General features: G+C 36.6%; 1 protein-coding gene across 5 annotated transcripts in view; it reads left to right on the top strand.

Moving 5' to 3' along the window:
- The window catches only part of DPP8 (dipeptidyl peptidase 8), a 60,491-nt gene that overhangs the window by 18,972 nt on the left and 17,744 nt on the right, over window positions 1-23,775 (top strand). For all 5 annotated transcript variants that reach the window (XM_082619838.1, XM_082619837.1, XM_082619836.1 and 2 more), the window contains 9 exons: window positions 8,221-8,394; window positions 9,218-9,386; window positions 13,328-13,438; window positions 14,097-14,225; window positions 14,784-14,845; window positions 16,476-16,576; window positions 17,240-17,417; window positions 18,313-18,472; window positions 22,308-22,387. In XM_082619838.1, the coding sequence (XP_082475964.1) occupies window positions 8,221-8,394; window positions 9,218-9,386; window positions 13,328-13,438; window positions 14,097-14,225; window positions 14,784-14,845; window positions 16,476-16,576; window positions 17,240-17,417; window positions 18,313-18,472; window positions 22,308-22,387 (1,164 nt within the window). The remainder of the gene's footprint in view (window positions 1-8,220; window positions 8,395-9,217; window positions 9,387-13,327; window positions 13,439-14,096; window positions 14,226-14,783; window positions 14,846-16,475; window positions 16,577-17,239; window positions 17,418-18,312; window positions 18,473-22,307; window positions 22,388-23,775) is intronic.

Genomic DNA, 23,775 nt, shown 5'->3' with positions numbered 1-23,775 from the left:
CATAGAAGTAGAATCATACAGTATTTGTCCTTTTGTGACTGGCTTATTTCACTTAGCATAATGTCCTTAAGGTTCATCCATGTTGTAGCATATGTCAGAATGCCAAATAATATTCTATTGTATGTATATACCACGTCTTGTTTGTGTATTCATCCATTAACAGACACTTAAATTGCTTCTACCTTTTGGCTATTATAAATAATGCTCCTATGAAGATGGGTATCCAAATATCTTTTCATGTCCCTGCTTTCGATTCTTGTAGGTATATACTCAGAGGTGGAATTGCTGGATCATATGATAATTCCATTTTTATATTCTTGAGGAACTGCCATACTGTTTTCCACGTACCATTTTACATTCGCACTAGCAGTGCCCAAGAATCCCAATTTCTCCACATCCTTGCCAACGCTTACTATTTTCTGGCTTTTTGATAGGAGCCATCCTAATGAGTATGAGGTAGTATCTCATTGTGGTTCGATTTGCTTTTCCCTAATGATTAGTGATATTGAGCATCTTTTCATGTACTTATTGGCCATTTGTGTATCTTCTTTGGAGAAATGTCTAATCAAGCCTTTTGCCCACTTTGTTAACCAGGTTGTTTGCAGTTTTTGTTGTTTACTTTCTTGATAATGTCCTGTTGTTTGAATAGGGACCACCAAAAGGATATGTCCAAGTCCTAAAGGTGTCTTTGAACATGATCTAGTTTAGAAATAGGGTCTTTGCAGATGTAATTAAGTATCTCAAGATGAAATAATTCTGGATTCAGGGTGGGCCCTAAATACAATCATTGATGTTCTTATAAGAGAAGGGAAAGGGAGATTTGATACAGGAGGTGAAAGCCATGTGAAGAGTAGGCAGAGATTAGAGTTATAGTGCCATAAGCCAAGGAATCCCTGGAGCCACCGGAAGCTGGAAGAGGCAAGGAAGTATTCTCCCCTAGAGCCTTTGGAGGAAGTCTGGCCCTGCTGACACCTTAATTTTGCTTCTGCCTTCAAAACTGTGAGAGAATAAATGTCTTTTGTTTTCAGCCACTATGTTTGTGGTCATTTGTTAACAACAGCCCTAGGAAACTAATACAAGTCCTTTGACGCACAAAATTTTTAAATTTTGATGAAGTCCAGTCAATCTATTTTTCATTGATTGCTTGTGCTTTTGATGTCATACTTAAGGAACTTGCTTAATCCACTATCACACAGATTTCCATCTATGTTTTATTGTATAAGACTTTTATAGTTTTAGCCCTTACATTTAGATCTTTGATCTATTTTGAGTTAATTTTTATGTATAGTGTGAGATACGAGTCCGAATTAATTCTTTTACATGTGGAATCCAGTTGTCCTAGCACCATTTGTTGAAAGGCTATTCTTTCCCCTTGGAGTGGTCTTAGCACCTTTGTTGAAAATCAGTTGACCATAAATGTATGGATCTATTCCTGGACTCTCAATTCTATTCCACTGGCCTATTTATTCATATGCCAGTATCATGCTGTCTTGATTAATGTGGCTACATTGTACTAACTTTTGAAATTGGAAAATGTGAGGGTTTTTTTTCAAGATTATCTTGAAATTCCATATGAATATTATTAGCATCAGCTTGTGCATATCTGGAAAGAAGGCAGTTGGAACTTTGATAGGCATTCTAATGAATCTCTAGATTAATTTGGGGTCTACTGCCATCTTTATTATCTTCAGTCTGTGGACATGGGATGTCTTTCCATTTATTTAGATTTTTAAAAATTTCTTTAAATAGTATTTTACAGTGTTCTCTATACAAGTCTTGTACTTCTTTGGTTAAATTTATTTCTAAGTATTCTTTTTGATGAAGTTTTTTTTGTTTTTTTTGTTTTTTTTGTTTTTTTGCGGTATGCGGGCCTCTCACTGTTGGGGCCTCTCCCGTTGCGGAGCACAGGCTCCGGACGCGCAGCCTCAGCGGCCATGACTCACGGGCCAAGCCGCTCCGCGGCATGTGGGATCTTCCCGGACCGGGGCACGAACCCGTGTCCCCTGCATCGGCAGGCGGACGTTCAACCACTGCGCCATCAGGGAAGCCCTTTGATGAAGTTTTGAATGGAGTTTTCTTAATTTCATTTTCCAACTTCTAGTTGATATTGCAATTGATATTCGTATATCAATCTTGTATCCTGCAACTTTGCTGAACACATTTATTAGTTCTAATTATTTTTTGTAGATTTTTTAGGGTTTTCTATATATCACGCATCATCTGTGAATAGAGATGGTTTTCCTTCTACCTTTCCAACCCAGAAGCTTTTCATTTCTTTCCTTACCTAATTGCCCTGGCTAGAACCACTAGTACAATGTTGGGTAATAGTGGAGAGCAGACATCCTTTTTTCCCCCGATCTTGATGGAAAAACTTTCAGGTTTTCACAATTAAGAATTACATTAGCGGGCTTCCCTGGTGGCGCAGTGGTTGAGAGTCCGCCTGCCGATGCAGGGGACACAGGTTCATGCCCCGGTCCGGGAGGATCCCACATGCCGTGGAGCGGCTGGGCCCGTGAGCCATGGCCGCTGAGCCTGCGCGTCCGGAGCCTGTGCTCCGCAACGGGAGAGGCCACAACAGTGAGAGGCCCGCGTACCGCAAAAAAAAAAAAGAAAAAAAAAAAGAATTACATTAGCTATGGGTTTTTCATTGATGCCCTTTATCAGACTGAGATAGTTCCCCATTATTTCTAGTTTGTTGAGTGCTTTTATCATGAAAGGGTGTTGGTTTTTGTCAAATGACTTTTCTGGGTCTATTAAGAAGGTCACATTTTTCCATTATTGTATTAATATGGTGTATTACATTGGTTGGTTTTTATGTGTTGAACCAAATTTGCATTCCTGGGATAAATCCCACTTGGTCACTTATAATCCTTTTAATACGCTTCTGTATTCAGTTTGTCAGTATTTTTTTTTTTGATGATGATTAAACCTAATTATTCCAGTAAATATGTTAAAAATTGAGTAAATATTCCAATTTTCAAAGAAAAATTGTCAGAGTGAATTTTCTTTTTTTTTTCCCATGGTTTGAGCAAATATTGCAGTTCTGCAACAATGCTGATTTTATTTGTCAAATTTAAATTTTCCTAAACATATAGCTCTAGAATGCTCTTCTATTTATGTTAGATATGGGCACCATATTTAACTCTCCAATTATATATATATATATATTTTTTTTTTTTTACATCTTTATTGGAAGTTTGTCAGTATTTAATTGAGGATTTTTGTGTCTATAGTCATAAGAGATATTGGTCTGTAGTTTTATTTCCTTGTTATGTCTTTGTCTGGTTTTGGTATCAGGGTAATGCTGACCCCATCAAATGTTATAAAGTGTTTGCTCCTGTTCTTTTTCTTTTTTTTAAGAAGAGTTTGAGAAGGATGGGTCTTAATTCTTCTTTAAACATTTAGTAGAACTCATCAGTAAAGCCATCTAGTCCTGGACTTCTTTGTGGGAAGCTTTTCGATTACTAACTCAAATCTCTTTATTCATTATAGGTCAATTCAGATTTTCTATCTCTTCTTGAGTCAATTTTGGTGGTTTGTGTGTTTCTGGGAATTTAACCATTTCATCTACATTATCTAATTTGTTGCTATTCACTTATTGATACTATTCCCTTATAATCCTTTTTAACCCCATAAGATCGTTAGTAGCAACTCTCTTTCATTCTTGATTTTAGTAAATTGAGTCTTCTCTCTTTGTATTTTTGGTCATTCTAGCTAAATCTGTCAAATTTGTTGATCTTTTTAAAGAACCAATTTTTGGTTTTGTTGAGCTGTATTATTTTTCTGTTCTCTATTGTTTATTTCCAGTTTGATGTGTATTATTTCCTTACTTCTGCTTGCTTTGGATTTAGTTTGCTCTTTTATTCCAGTATCTTAAGGTGGAAGGTTTTGTTTGTTTGTTTTTTATGCCACGTGGCTTGCAGGATCTTAGTTCCCCCACTAGCGATAGAACCTGGGCCCCTAGCACTGGAAGCACAGAGCCCTAACCATTGGACCACCAGGGAACTCCCTTAAGGTGGAAGGTTATTGATTTGAGATCTCTTTTTTTTTGTTTGTTTTTGTGGTACGCGGGCCTCTCACTGTTGTGGCCTCTCCCATTGCAGAGCACAGGCTCCGGACGCACAGGCTCAGCGGCCATGACTCACGGGCCTAGGCGCTCCGTGACATGTGGGATCTTCCCGGACTGGGGCACGAACCCGTGTCCCCTGCATCGGCAGGCGGACTCTCAACCACTGCACCAACAGCGAAGCCCGAGATCTTTTTTAATATAGGCACTTATAAATGTCCTCCTGAGTACTGCTTTTGTTGCATCCCTTAAGTTTGGGTATATTGTGTTTTCTTTTATCTCAAAGTATTTTTTGATTTCCTGTGATTTCTTCTTTGACCTATTGGCTTCCCCCTCCATGTGCCAACATCTGGGACAACTGTAAGGCACACCTCATTTGGTTCCCATTTCTCAGGGATTGCTGTCCTTTGTTGTCTGATGTCCAGTGTCTTGAAAACATGATTTCATATATTCTGTCCATTTCTGAGTTGTTTCAGATACGAGAACATACCTCGTCCCTGTTACTCCATCTTGGCTAGAAGTGGAAGTTGGTTTCATTTTTAACATTTAAATCTCTGACCCTTTTGGAATATGTGGGAAGTGGATCCAGTGTTATCTTTTTGCATATGGCTATGCAGTAATTCCAACTGATAAAATTTAAATCAGTAATCACTGATTTTAACATTTCATCTTTTACCCACCACTTCTTTCTTATTAATTTCTGTATTCAGCTTTCTATTTTGGATTTTCTACTCTGTACCATTGTTCATTTTGTTTATTCATGTTTTAATTTTTTAATATCTGGTAAAGCTAACCTTGTTCCTCATAATAGATCTTTTTCAGGGTTCTTTTTATCATCTTGCTTGATACTCTTTCAAATAATAAATTTTATAATCACAAAGTTATAAATGCAGAGTTCTCTTGTGAAAGTTAATTTCTTAGCTCTGAAATGTCTTGTGTTCTGATTATTAAACATTAAGACATGTTAAGGGGACTTCTCTGGTGGCACAGTGGTTAAGAATCCGCCTGCCAATGCAGGGGACACAGGTTCGATCCCTGGTCTGGGAAGATTGCACATGCCACTGAGCAACTAAGCCCATGCACCACAACTACTGAGCGCACACATCGCAACTACTGAGCCCACATGCTGCAACTACTGAAGCCCACGTGCCTAGAACCCGTGCTCTGCAACAGGAGAAGCCACCTCAATGAGAAGCCTGCACATTGCCACAAAGAGTAGCCCCCGCTCACCGCAACTAGAGAAAGCCCTTGTGCAGCAACAAAGACCCAAAGCAGCAAAAAAAAAAAAAAACCCAAACCTGAGACATATTAAGTATGGATCAAGTCTGATGACGTTCAGGGAGAATAAGAGGGAGAAATTAAAATATAATTATATACTCAAAATTGCTCTTGGTGTCAACAGAAACAGTCTTAAAAGATATTTAAAACAAAAAGATTAGAATTAATAAAACATTGAATTTTCTAGTTTTTTCTTTTGGAGCCTAACACACACATACATACATGTATATATACACATATATATGTATATATGAATTTAAACATTAATTAAAAAGTACTACAATGGATATAAGAAAACTAGGTAGATTTTTAGCAGGATTCCAAGGTTGTCTCATTTTTAACTTCACTTGACATTATTTTAAGTTTGCAAGTATACACATGTATTTGCCATCCTTGAACAACGTTTACTTTCAGTATGCTGGCTTAATTTTGGAGACATACATTTCTGCCAATGAACTTGGCTACTTTTATTTTATTTTTTAAATTTTTTGTTAGCATATAGTTGATTTACAATGTTGTGTTAGTTTCAGGTGTACAGCAAAGTGAATCAGTTATACATATACATACATCCACTTTTTTTTAGATTCTTTTCCCATATGGGCCATTACAGAGTACTAAGTAGAGTTTCCTGTGCTATACAGTAGGTCCTTATTAGTTATCTGTTTTATATATAGTAGTGTATATATGTCAATCCCAGTCTCCCAGTTTATCCCTCCCCACCCCCCTTACCCCCTGGTCACCATAAGTTTGTTTTCTACATCTGTAACTCTGTTTCTGTTTTGTAGATAAGTTCATTTGTACCCCCTTTTTTTTTTAGATTCCACATAAAAGCGATACCATATGATATTTGCCTTTGACTTACTTCACTCAGAATGACAATCTCTAGGTCCATCCATGTTGCTGCAAATGGCATTATTTTGTTCTTTTTTATGGCTGAGGAATATTCCATTGTATATATGTACCACATCTTCTTTATCCATTCCTCTGTTGATGTACATTTAGGTTGCTTCCATGTCCTGGCTGTTGTAAATAGTGCTGCAGTAAACACTGGGGTGCATGTATCTTTTCGAATTATGATTTTTTCCGGATATATAAACTTGGCTACTTTTATTTTTTTTTATTTTTTTTAAATTTATTATTATTTTTTTTTACTTTGGCTGCACTGGGTCTTTGTTGTGACATATGGATGTGGGCTTAGTTGCCCCACTGCATGTGTGGATCTTAGCTCCCTGACCAGGGATCTAACCTGCGTCCCCTGCATTGGAAGGTGGATTCTTAACCACTGGACCACCAGGGAAGTCCCTGAACTTGGCTACTTTTAAAGTACTAGTCCTTGGGAGTTCCCTGGGAGTCTAGTGGTTGGGACTCAGCGCTTCCACTGTGGGGGGCCGGTATCTGATCCCTGGTCAGGGAACTAAGATCCTGCAAGCCATGGCATGGCCAAATAAAATAACATAATATAACATAACATAAAATAGTATTAGTCCTTGGTAGCAGAAACCATGTCTGTTTCCCTTATTTACCATTCCTTTATCCCCTTATTTATCATAAAGAAATCTTAGTGAGGGAAGATGTGGATGTAAATTTTTTTTTTTTTTTTTTTTTTTTTTTTTGCGGTACGTGGGCCTCTCACTGTTGTGGCCTCTCCTGTTGCGGAGCACAGGCTCCAGACGCGCAGGCTCAACGGCCATGGCTCAGCGGCCCAGCCGCTCCACGGCATGTGGGATCTTCCCAGACCGGGGCACGAACCCGCGTCCCCTGCATCGGCAGGCGGACTCTCAACCACTGCGCCACCAGGGAAGCCCCCTGGATGTAAATTTTTTAAACTGGCACTTATTAGATTTTATTATATATTGTTTTTTAATTTTATATATGTGTCAAATAATATTTTTAGTTTGGGAAGGTGCCTCTTCATCATCAATCATTGATTACAAATATTCTTTGAGGGAGATTTTAACAGATGCTTTAGGTAGGAAAGCAAAAATCAGACAGATTCTGCTCTCAAGTTTTTTTTTTTTTTTTAATCTATTTCTAGTCAGAAATACTGAAAAAAAGTGAAAAACAAAACCATAGCCAAATGAGTAAAAGAGATAGTAACTCATATAAATTTCAAAGAAGAGATCACTGTACACCATAGTGGATCAGGAAACTTTCCTGGCCAACGTTGAATTAGGGCTAAGGTTTTGGGATATCAGTAAAACTTGGATGGATAGAAAGAAAAATGGCCTCAGGTGGGAGGGGGGCGTGATGGAACAAAGGCCAGGAGCAGACACCGCATATTGGGTTTTACATCATTGGTGTGACAAGCCTGACCTAAGGTTTTATTAAAGCAGTATTAGTGGATTAGTGGAAAGGTACTAATGACAGCTGATATTTGAGAACTTTACTCTGTGCCAATCATTGTGCCAAACATTTTACATATTTTTATCTAAGTTAATCTTCACAAAGCTGAAGTAGATGATTTATTACTACTTTGAAAGTGAAGAAAATTACTTTTGAAGAAATTAAACTACTTGCCCAAAGTCAGACTTCTAATGAGAGTCAAAGCCTAGATTCAAACTGCTTGACTTCAGAGTCTGCTCTTAAATGCATGCAGAACTGCTATATTACATTTAAGTTGTAGAAGATCTTGAATGCCAAGCCAAGGTGATGAGACTTAATTCTTGCTCTCTAATGTATACAGTAATCGTCTAGGGACCCTTTACCAAGAAATTTTTCAGCAGACTTCCTGAAATTAATCTTTTTAAAGTTGCTGGCAAATTTTGGGGTCACTCAAAATGTAAACCCAATAATATTGGAGTTGCTAGAATTTCAGTGCTAAAAGCAAAAAGCCACCTTTCAGAAGACTGGAATGTGAGACTTTCTTTCTGTATTAGGCAACACTGGACTATGGAATGTATTCTCGAGAAGAAGAGCTATTGAGAGAAAGAAAACGAATCGGAACAGTTGGAATTGCTTCTTATGATTACCACCAAGGAAGTGGAACATTTCTATTTCAAGCTGGTAGTGGAATTTATCACGTAAAAGATGGAGGGCCACAAGGATTTACTGTAAGTTGATGTTACTACTTGATAAATCTGTTTTTGGGTCCTAAAGTTATTTGTGTCCAAATCAGAAAGGTAATTAAACAAACTAAAAAATTCTTTTCACCAATTGTTTACTACTAATTTAGTAGTAAAGAAAACAAGAAATATGTGTATTAATTTCCAATTTTAAGAATTAATAATTTTTTCAGTGACATTAGTATACAATTTTTAAAATACTAAAAACACCTACTGTGTAGGAAGAATTAGTAAAGGGCATCAGTGCCATTTTTTGAGTAAGTGCTGAGGTGGATTTTCGAAGATAATGATATCACAGGGCAGTCCCTCTTTGGTTTCCCTAAAAGTTTGATTCATCTCAGTAAATGGTTTTAAATGTTTGATTGTATTCTAGGCAATTTTAATGTGATATCAGAACTATTCTTCTGATAGAATTATGATGATTCTAGCTTTCATTACATTTTTATGAGCAAATTATTTTATACTGGTAAAATTAATTAGAAATATTTAATAAGTGAAATAGTCAAATAAGTGTTTAATAAAAGCATGTAACAAACGATAATTACTCTGTTTAAACAGGTTTGGACAACAGAATTTATGAAGTGCTCTTATTTTGTCTTTATTTCTGCTCCTGTTATGCTTAGCTTATTAATTCATAGAAAAAAATGAGTCCTTTCTTATAAGTTAAGGCATATGAAAGTACATTTTTCTGGAGAGCAGTTATTGTAGTTGATATTGTACTTGGGATTATTATTCATTTTATAGGAAGGGTGATGGTAAACAAATGTGTATCAGCCTGATACTTGCCTTTAAATGTTGTTTACTTTTCTAGCAACAACCCTTACGGCCCAATTTAGTGGAGACTAGTTGTCCCAACATTCGGATGGATCCAAAATTATGCCCAGCTGATCCAGACTGGATTGCTTTTATACATAGCAATGATATATGGATATCCAACATTGTAACGAGAGAAGAAAGGAGGCTTACTTATGTGCACAATGGTAATTCAAGTTCTTCAAATCTACTTTCCTGAAAAGTATTTTTAAAATTTAATTTACTTTTGCTTACATTTTCCAATTGAAACTTGCTGGGTGATCTTTATACTTTAAACTTAAATCTTTTAAATGAAAAAAGACAAAAGTACAGTGGATAACTGGTATGTACCACCTATATAATGCTCCCTTGTTTTAAGGGTCATTTTCAGACAGCACAACAGTAGCACCTCTGACCTGATTGTTCTTTTAGCCTAATAAGACTACCAGAGTTTTCCCCAAAACTGTTCTTTTTTTTTTTTTTTTTTTAATTTGTATTTTTGGTTGTGTAGAGTCTTAGTTGTGACACACGGGATCTTCATTGCAGCATGCGGGATCTTTCGTTGCAGTGCTCGGGCTCTTTGTTGCGGTGCACAGGCTTCTCTCTAGTTGTGGCGTGCGGGTTCCCTCTCTAGTTGTGGTGAGCAGGCTCCAAAGCGCGTGGGGTCTGTAGTTTGCGGCTCACGGGCTCAGTTGCCCTGTGGCATGTGGGATCTTAGTTCCCCGACCACGGATCGAACCTGCGTCTCCTGCACTGTAAGGCAGATTCTTTACCACTGGACCACGAGGGAAGTCCCAAAGCTGTTCTGATTAAAATAAAATTTAATTTAAAAAATTAATCTTGTTTTTAGGAAAACAAACAGAAAAATCTAGTACACACTATAAGAACTACCTAAAAATTTGTCTCCCCTTTTGCAGAGCCTGCTTAGTTATTTTGTCCTAGTAGGAAAAATAAAACTTTCTGTATTGTGGAAATATTTAATTTTTATTGAAGTGACTATAATAATGCTAAGCAGTACTGAAAGCACAGAAAAGATGTGTATGTTTTTCTCCAAAGCTTTTATACAAATGAAAATGGGAAATAGTGTACTGCTTCTTTTTTTTTTTTTTTTGAACATGTAAAATAGACCATTTTAAAATTTTTTAATTAACTAATTTTGGGGGGGCTGCATTGGATCTTTGTTCCTGCGTGCGGGCTTTCTCTAGTCATAGCGAGCGGGGTCTACTCTTCGCTGTGGTGCACAGGCTTCTCATTGCGGTGGCTTCTCTTGTTGCGGAGCACGGGCTCTAGGCGTGCAGGTTTCAGTAGTCGTGGCTCACGGGCTCTAGAGTGCAGGCTCAGTAGTTGTAGCGCACGAGCTTAGTTGCTCCGCAGCATGTGGGATCTTCCTGGACCAGGGATCGAACCCGTGTCCCCTGCATTGGCAGGCGGATTCTTAACCACTGAGCCACCAGGGAAGCCCTAAGTGTGTGTTTAGATAGAAAGGTAGGTAGAGAGTAAGCAACATCACTCTTACCCCTCTTATTCACAGTAGGTTTCCAAGTGAAAGTCCCCTTTGGGGTGGGTATAGTCAGTTGGCATGTGCATTTGTTTATTCTCTGCCTCCTATAATAGAGGAATTTAAAGGTAACTTAATACCAACCTCTACTCTCAAAGGACATATCTTATTGGGAGAACAAGATGATACCATTTATTCATCTAATTAATCTTAGTAATTGAGGTCTGTAGTAAGTGATAGGGAGATATAAATGAGCGATACACAGTCTCACATCTAAAGGAGAACAAAATATAAAGCAGTATGAAAGGTATAAGTTTGGAGTAGTTGAAAGATCCAAGAAAACTGAGTGCCGGTTTTGGCTATATCATTAATTCCAAAATTAAGGAACTCTGAAAACTGAGGTTAGTTTTCATTAGGTTGGTGCTAAAACTCATTTGGTGGCAAAACCTGACCTGAACTGACCTGAGGATATTTATAATCTTAATCCTACTTAGTGTGCCTATTCCTAAATTTGCTGCAGGAATATTAGTATATTTGATTACAGGATATTTGATTACCCTGCTGGAGCGTGACATAATTATGCATAGATGTATGAATATGAAAAAATCCCCCAAATTCTGAGTTCGAAACACTTCTGGACTCAAAATTTTTGGATAAGGGGTTATTGGTTCATATTACACATTTGTTTCAGACAACATACAGAAAATACAGATAAGAGAACATAATACAGTGAAACCTGCCTATAAAATTAAAATCACTGCGAGATATTACTACACACCCGTTAGAACACCAAATGGTGGAGAGGAATTTTCATACATTGCTAGTAAGAGTATAGAATAATACAGATACTTTGGAAAATTGTGTGGCAGTTTCTTATAAATTTAAAGGTAAATTTTTTACAGTACCCAGCCATTCCAGTCCTAGGTCTTTATTCAAGAGAAAGGAAAACACATGTCCACATAGATTCTTATACAAGGATAATCATAGCATCTTTATTTATAATAGCAACTAGAAGCTGCTTAGATGTCCATTAACAGATGAATGGATAAAAGAACTGTGGTATACAATGAAATACCACTCAGCAAAAACATAAAGTGTATACTGTATGATTTCACTTACATGAAATTCTGGAATATTCAGAACTAACCTATGGTGATAGAAATCAGATCAGTGGTTGCTTCTGAGGCAGGAATGATTTCACTTACATGAAATTCTGGAATATTCAGAACTAACCTATGGTGATAGAAATCAGATCAGTGGTTGCTTCTGAGGCAGGAATGGACATTGACTGGGAAGGGGCATGAGAAAACATTCTGAGGTGTTGGAAATATTCTGTGTCTTGATAGGGTGTGGTTATACAAGTATATGCATTTTTCAAAGTAAACAGTAAAGCAAGATTTTGTAAATTATAAAGATTTTGTAAATTATAAAGCAATTCTTTTTAAAAAGGTTGTTCATAGTCTCACTATTTGGAGAGGACCACATTTTGATTTATATCCTGACACTTTAAAAAATATGTATTTGTATAACACTTTTATAAATGGAATCAGTATACATGTCATTTAGTAATATGCTTTTTTATTTATTTTATTTTTTTTATTTTTTTTTTTCTTCTGCGGCACGCGGGCCTCTCACCTCCCTGGCCTCTCCCGTTGCGGAGCACAGGCTCCGGGCGCGCAGGCTCAGCGGCCACGGCTCACGGGCCCAGCCGCTCCACGGCATGTGGGACCCTCCCAGACCAGGGCACGAACCCGTGTCCCCTGCATCGACAGGCGGACTCCCAACCACTGCACCACCAGGGAAGCCCAATATGCTTTTTTAAATTCAAGTATATTGTAAACATTTTCCCATGTCATGAAATCTTACATAATTATGGCTTTGGGGTTTTTTAGATTGATTGACTGATTGATTTTGGCTGCGCCAGGTCTTAGATGAGACCTGTGGGCTTCTTAGTTGCGGCATGTATGTGGGATCTAGTTACCTGACCAGGGATCAAACCTAGGCCCCCTGCATTGGGAGTGTGGAGCCCTACCCACTGGACCACCAGGGAAGTCCCTAGATTTTGTTCTTAAAGCAAGAGTTCCCTTCAGACTATTTGCTGGAAACCTAAGTGTAAAACACATAAAAGCTCATCTGCTTTGGTTAAATAAGAGGAAGGGGAGGAAGGAGAAATGGTGAATTACATGATCTGTTAGACCCCATTCTCGGTCTAAAGATGTGCTTCTCTGTGTAGGAGAGTAAAAAGTCACCATGACCCTTTACATGTATTCTTTTTCCCATGGTCCTAGCTAAATGGGAAAATAATAACTAACATTTATGGAACACATACTATGGCTCAGGCTTTGTTCTAAGTACTTTATGTAAAATAACTCATTTAATCCTCATAACAACCATATAAGGTAGGTTCTTATTCCCATTTATAAATGGGTACTGCAGTGGAACGTGATCAGGTGCTTTGCCCAGGGTCAGTCATTTAGTAAATGATGGAACCCAGATTTGAATTCAGTCCATTTGGCTCCACAGTTCACCACTATACTATAGCTGCCTTTCAGAATAAATGGAATCATTCTGCTTTGTACCTATGAAAAGATAGAGAACTTCTGTGATAATTTTGCTTTTATGTTTGTCTAGAGCTAGCCAACATGGAAGAGGATCCCAGATCAGCTGGAGTTGCTACCTTTGTTCTTCAAGAAGAATTTGATAGATATTCTGGTTATTGGTGGTGTCCAGAAGCTGAAACAAGTAAGAGCCTTCAAAATAATATATTACAGGTCAATTAAAGTATTATGAGATTCAACTACCAATTAGTTAACTGCACAGATTCTTAAAATAGATTCTGAAGTGATGAAGATTGGATCCTACCAGTAGTTATTTAAAATATTCAGGCTATATCTCACCATAATGAGTTCTCATAAAAAACAGGTGTATTGTGGTTCAGTACCCCAAGTCCTTCAACTCTCCTTGCCAGTTTTTCATCTAGAAGCTTGTTGGTGGCAACATTGGTGGCAATATAAAAAATACCACCCTTTAATGGGAGTTGCTATAAAAAACATAGGATTGACTAGAGTCTGCATGAACAGTGGCCAAATTGGTGTATGAATGGATCAGAAAAAAAGAGCACAAATTCCTCCTTTTTCTTGGTGTATTCACAAGGATTTTAGTAGCCGAGAAACAGCTCTCTAAAGCAGTAGCTTTCAAACTTTTTGACTGTGATCTGGTTAGAAATTTGTTTTACATTCTAGCCTAATACATTGTACATATACTCTATACATAAAAGGCAGCATGTTTTATGTATAAACTATTTTTCACTATGGGAGATATAATACTAGAGGGAATGGTCAATTATGATTACTTTCTGGCATAATTCTCCTAAATTTTCAATATTTAATTTCCTTTTAAGCTCCCAGTGGCAGTAAAATTCTTAGAATTCTGTATGAAGAAAATGATGAATCCGAAGTGGAAATTATTCATGTTACGTCCCCTATGTTGGAAACAAGGAGGGCAGATTCATTCCGTTATCCTAAAACAGGTACTGTATTCCATTGGCATTTATATTCACTCATTCCTACTTTTCAAACAAGATTCTTTCTGCATTCATCCAGAGGTATGGTCAACATGGATATTTTACAGATTTAGTAAGGATGGGTTGTTTAAGTGTCTCTGAAGTAGATTTTTTAATGACAGGCTGATCCTTTTTAATTATTTCAAAGGTGAGGAAGTGCACAAAACTGATTATTTCAAGAAATGAATAAAGAAGTACCTTTGCTAGGAAATAAAGATTTTTAAGGGATTATGTTCTTAATAAATTAGTAATTTTTTCTCATATTGCTATTTATAGCGTTTCAATTGTGAAATGATACAAATTCCCCTTCATTACAAACTAACTCTTGATGTTTTTCAGTTTCTTTTTTTTATAGCCATATTAAAAATTATGAATTGAAAAGGAGTTTTGAGATTCTTATGCAATAAAGTCCTGACTATATGCAGCATTCCTCATTTGACTAAAGTATAAAAAGGATTGATCTGGCAAAATTCATTTGAATAATCTTGGATATGCATTACTATTCATTTATGTCTCTTTCTAAAGGCACAGCAAATCCAAAAGTCACTTTTAAGATGTCGGAAATACTGATTGATGCTGAAGGAAGGGTAAATATAAAATGTTAACTTTTTGTATCATTTGACTAGTCTGTCAATAGAGATTTTAGATATGCTTTTTTATTTTTTGGACTTGTTGAACTTACTGAGACATCTACAGATCACGATTTCAGGTTGACCTAATTTTCTACTTTGAAAACTTTCTGCTGGTTCCCAAGATAGGAATATGGGGATATGCATATTTACCACTCCTTTCCAGTATTTTTCCTCTTTGCCTGTGTTAATTCTCCAGATCAGTATTTCTTAAATAGTGGTTACTGACTGGTGAGTTACCTTCTGTGTTGAATAGATGTCTACAGTAGATTAAATATCCCTCATTTCTTTAATACTGCTACTTTCCATTTGGACAGATGCTTATAAGCTAAATGCACACAAAATTAATTAAAAAACAGTCTTCTCTGCTAGACTTTTTTAACAACTTTATTGAAGTATAATTATATATATATATACACACACACACACAGTTTAAATATTTATTTATTTATTTAGCTGCACAGGTTCTTTTTAGTTGCGGCACGTGGGGTCTTCATTGCCGCGTGCAGGATCTTTTTTAGTTGCGGCATGTGGGATCTAGTTCCCTGACCAGGGATCGAACCTGGGCCCCCTGCACTGTGAGTGCAGAGTCTTAACCACTGGACTGCCAGGGAAATCCCTGAAATATAATTCACATACAGTACAATTCACTCATTTAAAGTTTAAAATGGCCTTCAGTATATTCACAGAATTGTGCAGCCATCACCACAGTCAATTTTAGAACATTTTCATTACCCCTGAAAGAAACTCACATCCCTTAATCATCACCCCCAAACCTTTCCATGCCCCACAACCCTGGGCAACCACTAATCTACTTTGTATCTGTGGATTTGCCTATTCTGGACATTTCTTATAAATGAAATCATACAGTATCTAGTCTGAGTTCTTTCACTTAGCATCATGTTTTCAAGCACTAATCATGATGTTGGCACCACGTAACAGCATTTCACTACTTTTTATCGCCCAAAAATATTCCATTGTATGGATATACCACATTTTATTTATCCTAGCCATCCTAGTGGATTTGAAGTTGCACCTTACTGTGGTTTTGATTTACATTTTTCTGATGGCTAATGATGTTCAGCATCTTTTCATGTGCTTATTGGCCATTTGTATATCTTCTTTGGAGAACTGTCTATTCACATCCTTTGTCCATTTTTTAAAAAGTATATTTAAAATTGTGTTAGCTAGACTATTAAGGGAAAAAAGTTTGCTTACTCAGGACCATTTCACTAATATATTACAAAAATAGTATTTTAAGCTAAAATATAAGGAAGAAGAGACTTATTTTTCTTAGATACTAGAGTCTATAAAGTGATTAAAATCTGATATTACCAGTTATTATCAAGAGTTCTGTTAGTATAAACTCACAGGAAAAGACTTTTAGACTATGCTAATTCTTGTAGTTAGAACTTTTTAGGTGTAAGAGCACCAGTATAGGTAACCCATGACCTACTGCTGGTTTTGTTAATCCTGTGTACCTAAGACTGAAAAAGTATACTGGTAAAGATAGTGATTTAAGTAGACCAATAAGCTAGTTACTTATCTCAGTCTTCTATAACTAGATTCCTTTTTTCTTTTTTAATAGCTTATAGATGTCATAGATAAGGAACTAATTCAGCCTTTTGAGATTCTGTTTGAAGGAGTTGAATATATTGCCAGAGCTGGATGGACTCCAGAGGGAAAATAGTGCGTATGTTAAATTGCCACTTCTTTACACATAATTTAGGACCCAGAACTGTCTGTGCTGTTAGGTTTTCCTTTACGTTGGAGCTGCCTTCACATGTAAATTTGAAGTGTAGATAGTTCTGCACAAAGAATTTTTCCTGAACTAAGTGGACTTGTAATCCTATAAGCATAGGTGCATTGCAGTTTAATTCTGTCTCTTAGCCAGTCACAGTTTCACAGTGTTATTTGTGGTTAAATTGTATGACTTTTAGGCTCACATATAAGTATGTATTTTTTTATTGAATAATTAAGCAGAAATATTTGTAGAGCTTTATGTGAAGATGATTACATGTAGTTCCTGTGTCTAATGTGGACAACAGGAGTTTCATGAGGCATTTATCGACATTAAAGGGAGAAAACAATTTCAAAGGCCATCTGTAATTTTGGAAATTTAAAGAAAACTACTTTTAAAAACTCTACTCAAGCTTAACTTTTAAAAATAAGTGTAGAATAAGCTAATACTTTTAATTAGCCGTTTGTAAGTGATAATTTAACATATACTAAAGCAATGCTTTCTTTGTGATTATAGAAATAACTGATGGGTGCTAGGGGAAAGATCAGTGGAGTATTCATTTTCTGAAGAGTGTGCTTTATTTTGTGCTTTTCTTTTGTTTATTTAAATAGTGCGTGGGCTATCCTACTAGATCGCTCCCAAACTCGCCTACAGATAGTGTTGATCTCACCTGAATTATTTATCCCAGTAGAAGATGATGCCATGGAAAGACAGAGACTCATCGAATCAGTGCCTGACTCTGTGACGCCACTGATTATCTATGAAGAAACAACAGACATCTGGATAAATGTATGCATGTTTTCTTGTACTTGGTTTGAATATTTTCTCAGAATGCTAAAGCAAATGAAGCTTGATAGCAAACTATCAATATGAATTTTTTGAGTTCAAAGTAACTTTGAATGTTATTTGCTAAGTTTGAACATTTTCAGATTGGAATGTTGGTTCCAGAATGGGTAATGGTTTGTACATAAAAGGTAGATGCCACTGAAATGACATCTCCCTGGCTGCAGAATTGCCCTTGTTTCTGGACACATCAGATATTGAAAACACAGCCTCATTAGTGCCTCTGAGAGGACCACAAGAATCCTGTCTAGAAAAGACTTTCTCTTTTAACTCTTTTAAGTTGGCAAACTATACCAAAATATAACAGTTTGGGATTGAATTTTTCATTTTCCAGTTTAGTGGAAAAAAACTTAAACAAGATACAAAATAAATAAAGCCAGCTCACTCCCTGGCTGAATATAGGCTTCATATGATTCACCTAAAACAGATGAACATCTGTTTTCCCTTGAACTGTTAGAATATTTCTCTCTGGAAAAGAAAAGTAAAAGACATTTTTCCTCATCACTTCTGTAATAAGATTTATATCATTAAACAAACTTCGTGCCGTGTTTCAAAGAATTTCAGAGATGGTGAGTAAGAAACAGCTTTTGGTCATATTTTTCTTTTTTTCTCCATTTGGAAACATTTATTTCTCAATAGATGAAGTCTTTGACTAAAGTAAGAGAAATGTGAAAGGCCCAGGCAAAATCTCTAATTGTACATATACCATACACCCTAGCCTGACAGTTATTTGTATTTCAGAGTATGTTTATCTAGTAATTCTTCTTTCTCTGGCTTAATTGAATTGTTTATGTAGTATTTTCATTAATGTGTATAGTAAATTAAGCTATTCATTTTACAGATCCATGACATCTTTCATGTTTTTCCCCAAAGTCATGAAGATGAAATTGAATTTATTTTTGCCTCTGAATGCAAAACAGGTTTTCGTCATTTATATAAAATCACATCCATTTTAAAGGAGAGCAAATACAAACGATCCAGTGGTGGGCTGCCTGCCCCAAGTAAGAAATCCTTTTTTATTTAAAAAGGGGAAAACGTTGGGGGCAGAAGGTGGGAGGGGCAGGGTATGTAATGTCTTTTTTGTGTACTTTATAAGCATAGGGCAAAATTCTTGATGGATACATAATAAACTATTAATAGTGGGTAATCTCTGGGTATTGGGATTATTTATTTTTAAATAAATAAATTCTGTTTATTTCTGTTTTTGCCTTAACTATACATTTTGTTTAAAGTGAGCTCATATAATTTTTAGATTAAAAAAGCTAGTTTTAAAATGTTACAAAGTTATTAGATATTTGTGCATACTAGATTTTTTTTATACTGTCTGCATCTACACTGAAGTTGATTTATAGGCATAGCTCTTCAGATTGATATAATTATGTTTCCCAAAGTGAAATTAAATATTATGTCAACTGAAGTTAGTTTCTTTTTAAAAAGTGATGGTTTTCCTTCTGGGAAATGTAATACAGAATGTGTAAGCCTAGGAAAAATGAAATGGTACATTGAATACTCCTGTGTTTAAAAAAAAATTGAGTTACGGTTTTCTACTTTAATAATATAGAGTTTGTTTTGGAATAGTAAGCATTTAATGATGTTATGTTATATGCTTTACTGCCATTTGTAACTTAACAGACTCAACATAGCTATTTTTTAAAAACTGTAGTAAAATATACAAACCAAAATTTATCATTTTAACTGTTTTAAGTGTGCGGTTTCATGGCATTAAGTGTATTCATATTGTTCTGCAACCATCACCACCATCCATCTCCAGAACTTTTTTCATCTTCCAAAACTGAAACTATCCAATAAATAATACCCAATTTAGTGGAAAATAAGTAACTTCTCATTCCTTCCTCCCCTCAGCCCCTGGCAACCACTTTCTGTCTCTATGAATTTGACTACTCTAGATACCTCATATAAGTGGAATCATACAGGTCTGTCCTTTTATGACTGGCTTATTTCATTTAGCATAGTGTCTTCAAGGTTCAGCCAGGTTATAGCATGTGTCAAAATGTCCTTTTTAAGGTTGAATAATATTCCATTGTATATAGAAACACATTTTGTTTATCCATTCACCTATCCATGAACAGATGGGTTGCTTCTACCTTTTTTTTTTTTAATTTATTTTATTTTTAAATTTATTTATTTATTTTGCGCTGTCCTGGGTCTTCGTTTCTGTGCGAGGGCTTTCTCTAGTTGTGGCAAGCGGGGGCCACTCTTCATCGCGATGCGCAGGCCTCTCACTATCGTGGCCTCTCTTGTTGTGGAGCACAGGCTCCAGACGCGCAGGCTCAGAAGTTGTGGCTCACGGGCTCTAGAGCTCAGGCTCAGTAGTTGTGGCTCACGGGCCTAGATGCTCTGTGGCATGTGGGATCTTCCCAGACCAGGGCTCGAACCCGTGTCCCCTGCATTAGCAGGCAGATTCTCAACCACTGCGCCACCAGGGAAGCCCCTGCTTCTACCTTTTGACTGTTGTGAATAATGCTGTAATGAGCATGGGTGGGCAGACATCTGTTTCAGACCCTGCTTTCAATTCTTTTGGGTATATACCCAGAAGCGAAATTGCTGGATATGGTAACTCTTTTTGTAATTTTTTGAGGAACCACCGTACTCTTTTCCATAGCAGCTGCACCTTAGTACATTCCCATTAGAAGTTCCAATTTCTCCACATCTTCGCTAACACTTGTTATTTTCTGGGTGTAGTTTTTTTTGTTTGTTATGGTTTCATTTTTGTTTTGTGGGGGGTTTTTGGTAAGAGCCATCCTAGTGGGTGTGAAACGGTATGCCATTGTGCTTTTGATTTGCATTTTCCTAACGATTAGTAACATTATTATGTTGCTTAGCCATTTGTATATCTTCTTTAGAGAAATGTCTATTTGAATCCTTTGCTGACTTTTTAGTGGGTTGTTTGTTTTTTCAACATGGGCTGTTTTTTATATATATATAAATTTATTTATTTATTTTTGGCTGCGTTGGGTCTTTGTTGCTGCGTGCAGGCTTTCTCTAGTTGGGGTGAGCAAGGGCTACTCTTTGTTGCAGTGCATGGGCTTCTTACTGCAGTGGCTTCTCTTGTTGCAGAGCGCAGGCTCTAGGCATGCGGGCTAAAGTAGTTGGAGCATGCGGGCTCAGTAGTTGTGGCACACAGGCTTAGTTGCTCCGTGGCACGTGGGATCTTCCTGGACTAGGGCTCGAACCCATGTCCCCTGCATTGGCAGGCAGATTCTTAGCCACTGCACCACCAGGGAAGCCCTCAACATGGCCTTTTAAATATCATTCTTACTTGGGAAACAGTGAGCTACATCTTAGGACAGCAAAGTAAATACTGCCTATGACTTTGCTCCTTCTCTTAGCCTAATTTTTTTTTTAATCAGACAGGAGCTTATATATCCAAGATGGAGATTTCTTCCTAAGAGCCTTAGTTTAATTTGGCCCTTAGCATGAAATTGCCTTTACCAGTTCCTCTGTTGTTCAGAAATTAAATCTACTTATGGAATTCTGGAAAGTTTAGTGATGAAGACTGGTCAAAGAGCTATAAATAGTAGTTAATTAACTAAAACAACATTCTTGGGGCAGTGATAAAAAGATGATAACTTAAAATTTTATACTCCTGTTGAAGAATAAGAGCTGTCACCTTAGCTAACATGCTTCTCAGAACACCTAGCCTCTGTTCCCTCTCAGTGTCTGTTTCTGGGCCCTTCAGTTTGTCTACCTCTTCTTTCCATTTCCCTCCTTTATACTTAAGTCTTTCTTGCTCCAGATCTTCCTCCTTTTCTCGATGTTCATTTTATTTTCTTCTTCCCTCCTTTCTTCCATGAGTGTCTATAATGTGTAACAATTAGTATTTTTTAAAAATATTTATTTATTTGGTTGCACTGGCTCCTTAGTTGTGGCATGCATGTGGGATCTAGTTCCCTGAGCAGGGATCAAACCCGGACCCCCTACATTGGGAACATGGAGTCTTAACCACTGCACCACCAGGGAAATCCCAATTAGTATTTATTATATATTAAATAATATTTATTTTCTGGTGATAAAATTTAAAGTACTAAGTTGAATTTTTGTATCTAAGAAAAAGAAAAGGAGTCTATTTTTTTTTAACTTGAGTAGGACCCTACTTAAGATCCTGTATCATTTCACCATCTCAGCTTGTCCTCAGCTGTCACTCCCCAGAGCCAGAGCTGGTAGCAGCTAGGCATAGAGCAGTGGTTCCATTTTTTTAACTTTCTCCTTAGGCCACTGAGAGAGCCTCATCTACCAAGACAGAATCTTATAAAGATAAATGAGACATGTTGGTATGGACTATGGTAATACCCAATTTGTTTTTGGTAAATGAAAAACAATTGTATTAAAATTTTCCTTTTCTGGCTTTTTAGGTAGTTTGTTGCATTTCTGGAAGATATGCCTTATTGACCCATTAGATTTTTTTATCTTTCTAACCAAAGATCTAGGAATGCAAATGCTTTTGAGTTCTTTTTTGTCTTTGCCATAAGAACCTATTTTGCTGTTTTCACTTTATTTACATGGATTATTCCATTATTATTATGAAGACTCATAACTTGGAATTTTTTTAAACTTTAGACTTTATTATAAGGTGAAATTCACATAACATTAACCATTTTAAAGTGAACATTTAAAATGAACTGTGGCATTTAGTACATTTACAGAGTTGTGCAACTACCTACCACCTCTATCTAGTTCCAAAACATTTTCATTACTCCAGACATAACTTTGAATTTTTCAGTGTTACCTTTTTGGAAAAAAGAGTTTAGAATACTATTGTTTCATTTGCTTGTAGTCTGGTGTAGAGTGCTGAATTATGATTATGTTTATCTTCAGGTGATTTCAAGTGCCCTGTCAAAGAGGAAATAGCAATTACCAGCGGTGAATGGGAAGTTCTTGGCCGGCATGGATCTAATGTATGTTCTTTTATTCTACTGATATATTTAGTCAACATCAGCTGTGTGTATGCAGTACTAAAAATCATTAGTGCAACTTCCTTTGACCCCAGTATTTTGAAAATATTTTTAGGGCCTAAAAGAACCCAGTTTGTTGGAAAAGAAGAGTCTTAGTTTAAATTATAAATCTCACCCATTTTATAACCCTGGTATTAGATGTGACTAAAGGTCACCATTTTCAAATACAGTGTTGCTACTTAATAAGGAAAGGGCTGGTCCATACTTTTCGAGTCTAGCAAAAGTGAGTTATGATATAGTTTGAAAATTATTTCTAAATCTCTTATAGACTACTTGTGTCATTTCTACATTAGGAAATGCATTTACTACTTCTGAAATAGTGATGCTATTTCATTCACCTGTTTATCTTATCTCACAAATTTGAAGTTTCATCTACCACCTGCAGAATTTGATGAACATTTATACAGAGCGTAGATTGATAAGGAAGAGGAGGGAAATCCACCCTCTGTTTCACTCTCGGCATATGGCTTTCTGTAGTAATTCAATGAATTCTAATTTTATTTCTTTTGCCTTTTATAGTACCTTGTGTTTGTTTCAACTTTCAGTTAGGTGGTCAGTTTCATGAGATCTCTAAGAAAGCCATCCTTTATGTGTGTGTGATACATACAGTTAAGTTGATGTATGCTACCAGGATTTAGTGAAGGCCTGTGATTTCCTCAAATTGATTTGGAGATTTACTGAAGGATTATATATACTGACTACTATAGAAGTCACTCGTAGTCCCCAAGGTGATTAAGGAGAAAGAATGAAGATCCAGGTCCCAGGTTTGTTTTTGTTGGTAAAAACTTGAGAACATAATAGGCGACCTTTAAAGTCTTGTTGCCACTGAGAGTGTCACGTGACCTTTTGGTTATATATTCAATATATTTTTTTCTCTTTGGGGACCTTGGATGTTATTGTCACCTGAGAAAAATCTTACAGTGTAATTCTAAGTTCTGATAATAAAAATTTACACTAATGTAAACTTCCTGCTGTGTAATGGTTGGACAATACTGAGGGAATCCCCAAAATTGTATTTATGCAGATCTGAACCTTATTTGGGCAACCTAAGTGTCTTTCTACTACTTGACATAATGTACATCAGTTTTCTTCTTTATGTTATGCTTATTTATGTGATGTGGTTGTCTCTCTTACTCTTCTATTTTCTCTCTATTCTTGCTTTACTTTTTTTAAGTTACCTTTCCCTTCTTTACTTTTGCCAGTGACCTGTTCACACCCAAAGATTTCTAATGACCGTAATTGAGTAAATCTTTGAGGCTTTTAAACCCATGTGCCCCTTAGGGTTCTCAAAGTGTGTTCTCTGGACTGCAGAGGATCGGCATCACCTGGGA

The sequence above is a fragment of the Mesoplodon mirus genome, assembly GCF_964341445.2.
Source record: "Mesoplodon mirus genome assembly, chromosome: 4".
NCBI lineage: Eukaryota > Metazoa > Chordata > Mammalia > Artiodactyla > Ziphiidae > Mesoplodon > Mesoplodon mirus.
This window is presented reverse-complemented; position numbering and strand designations above follow the sequence as displayed.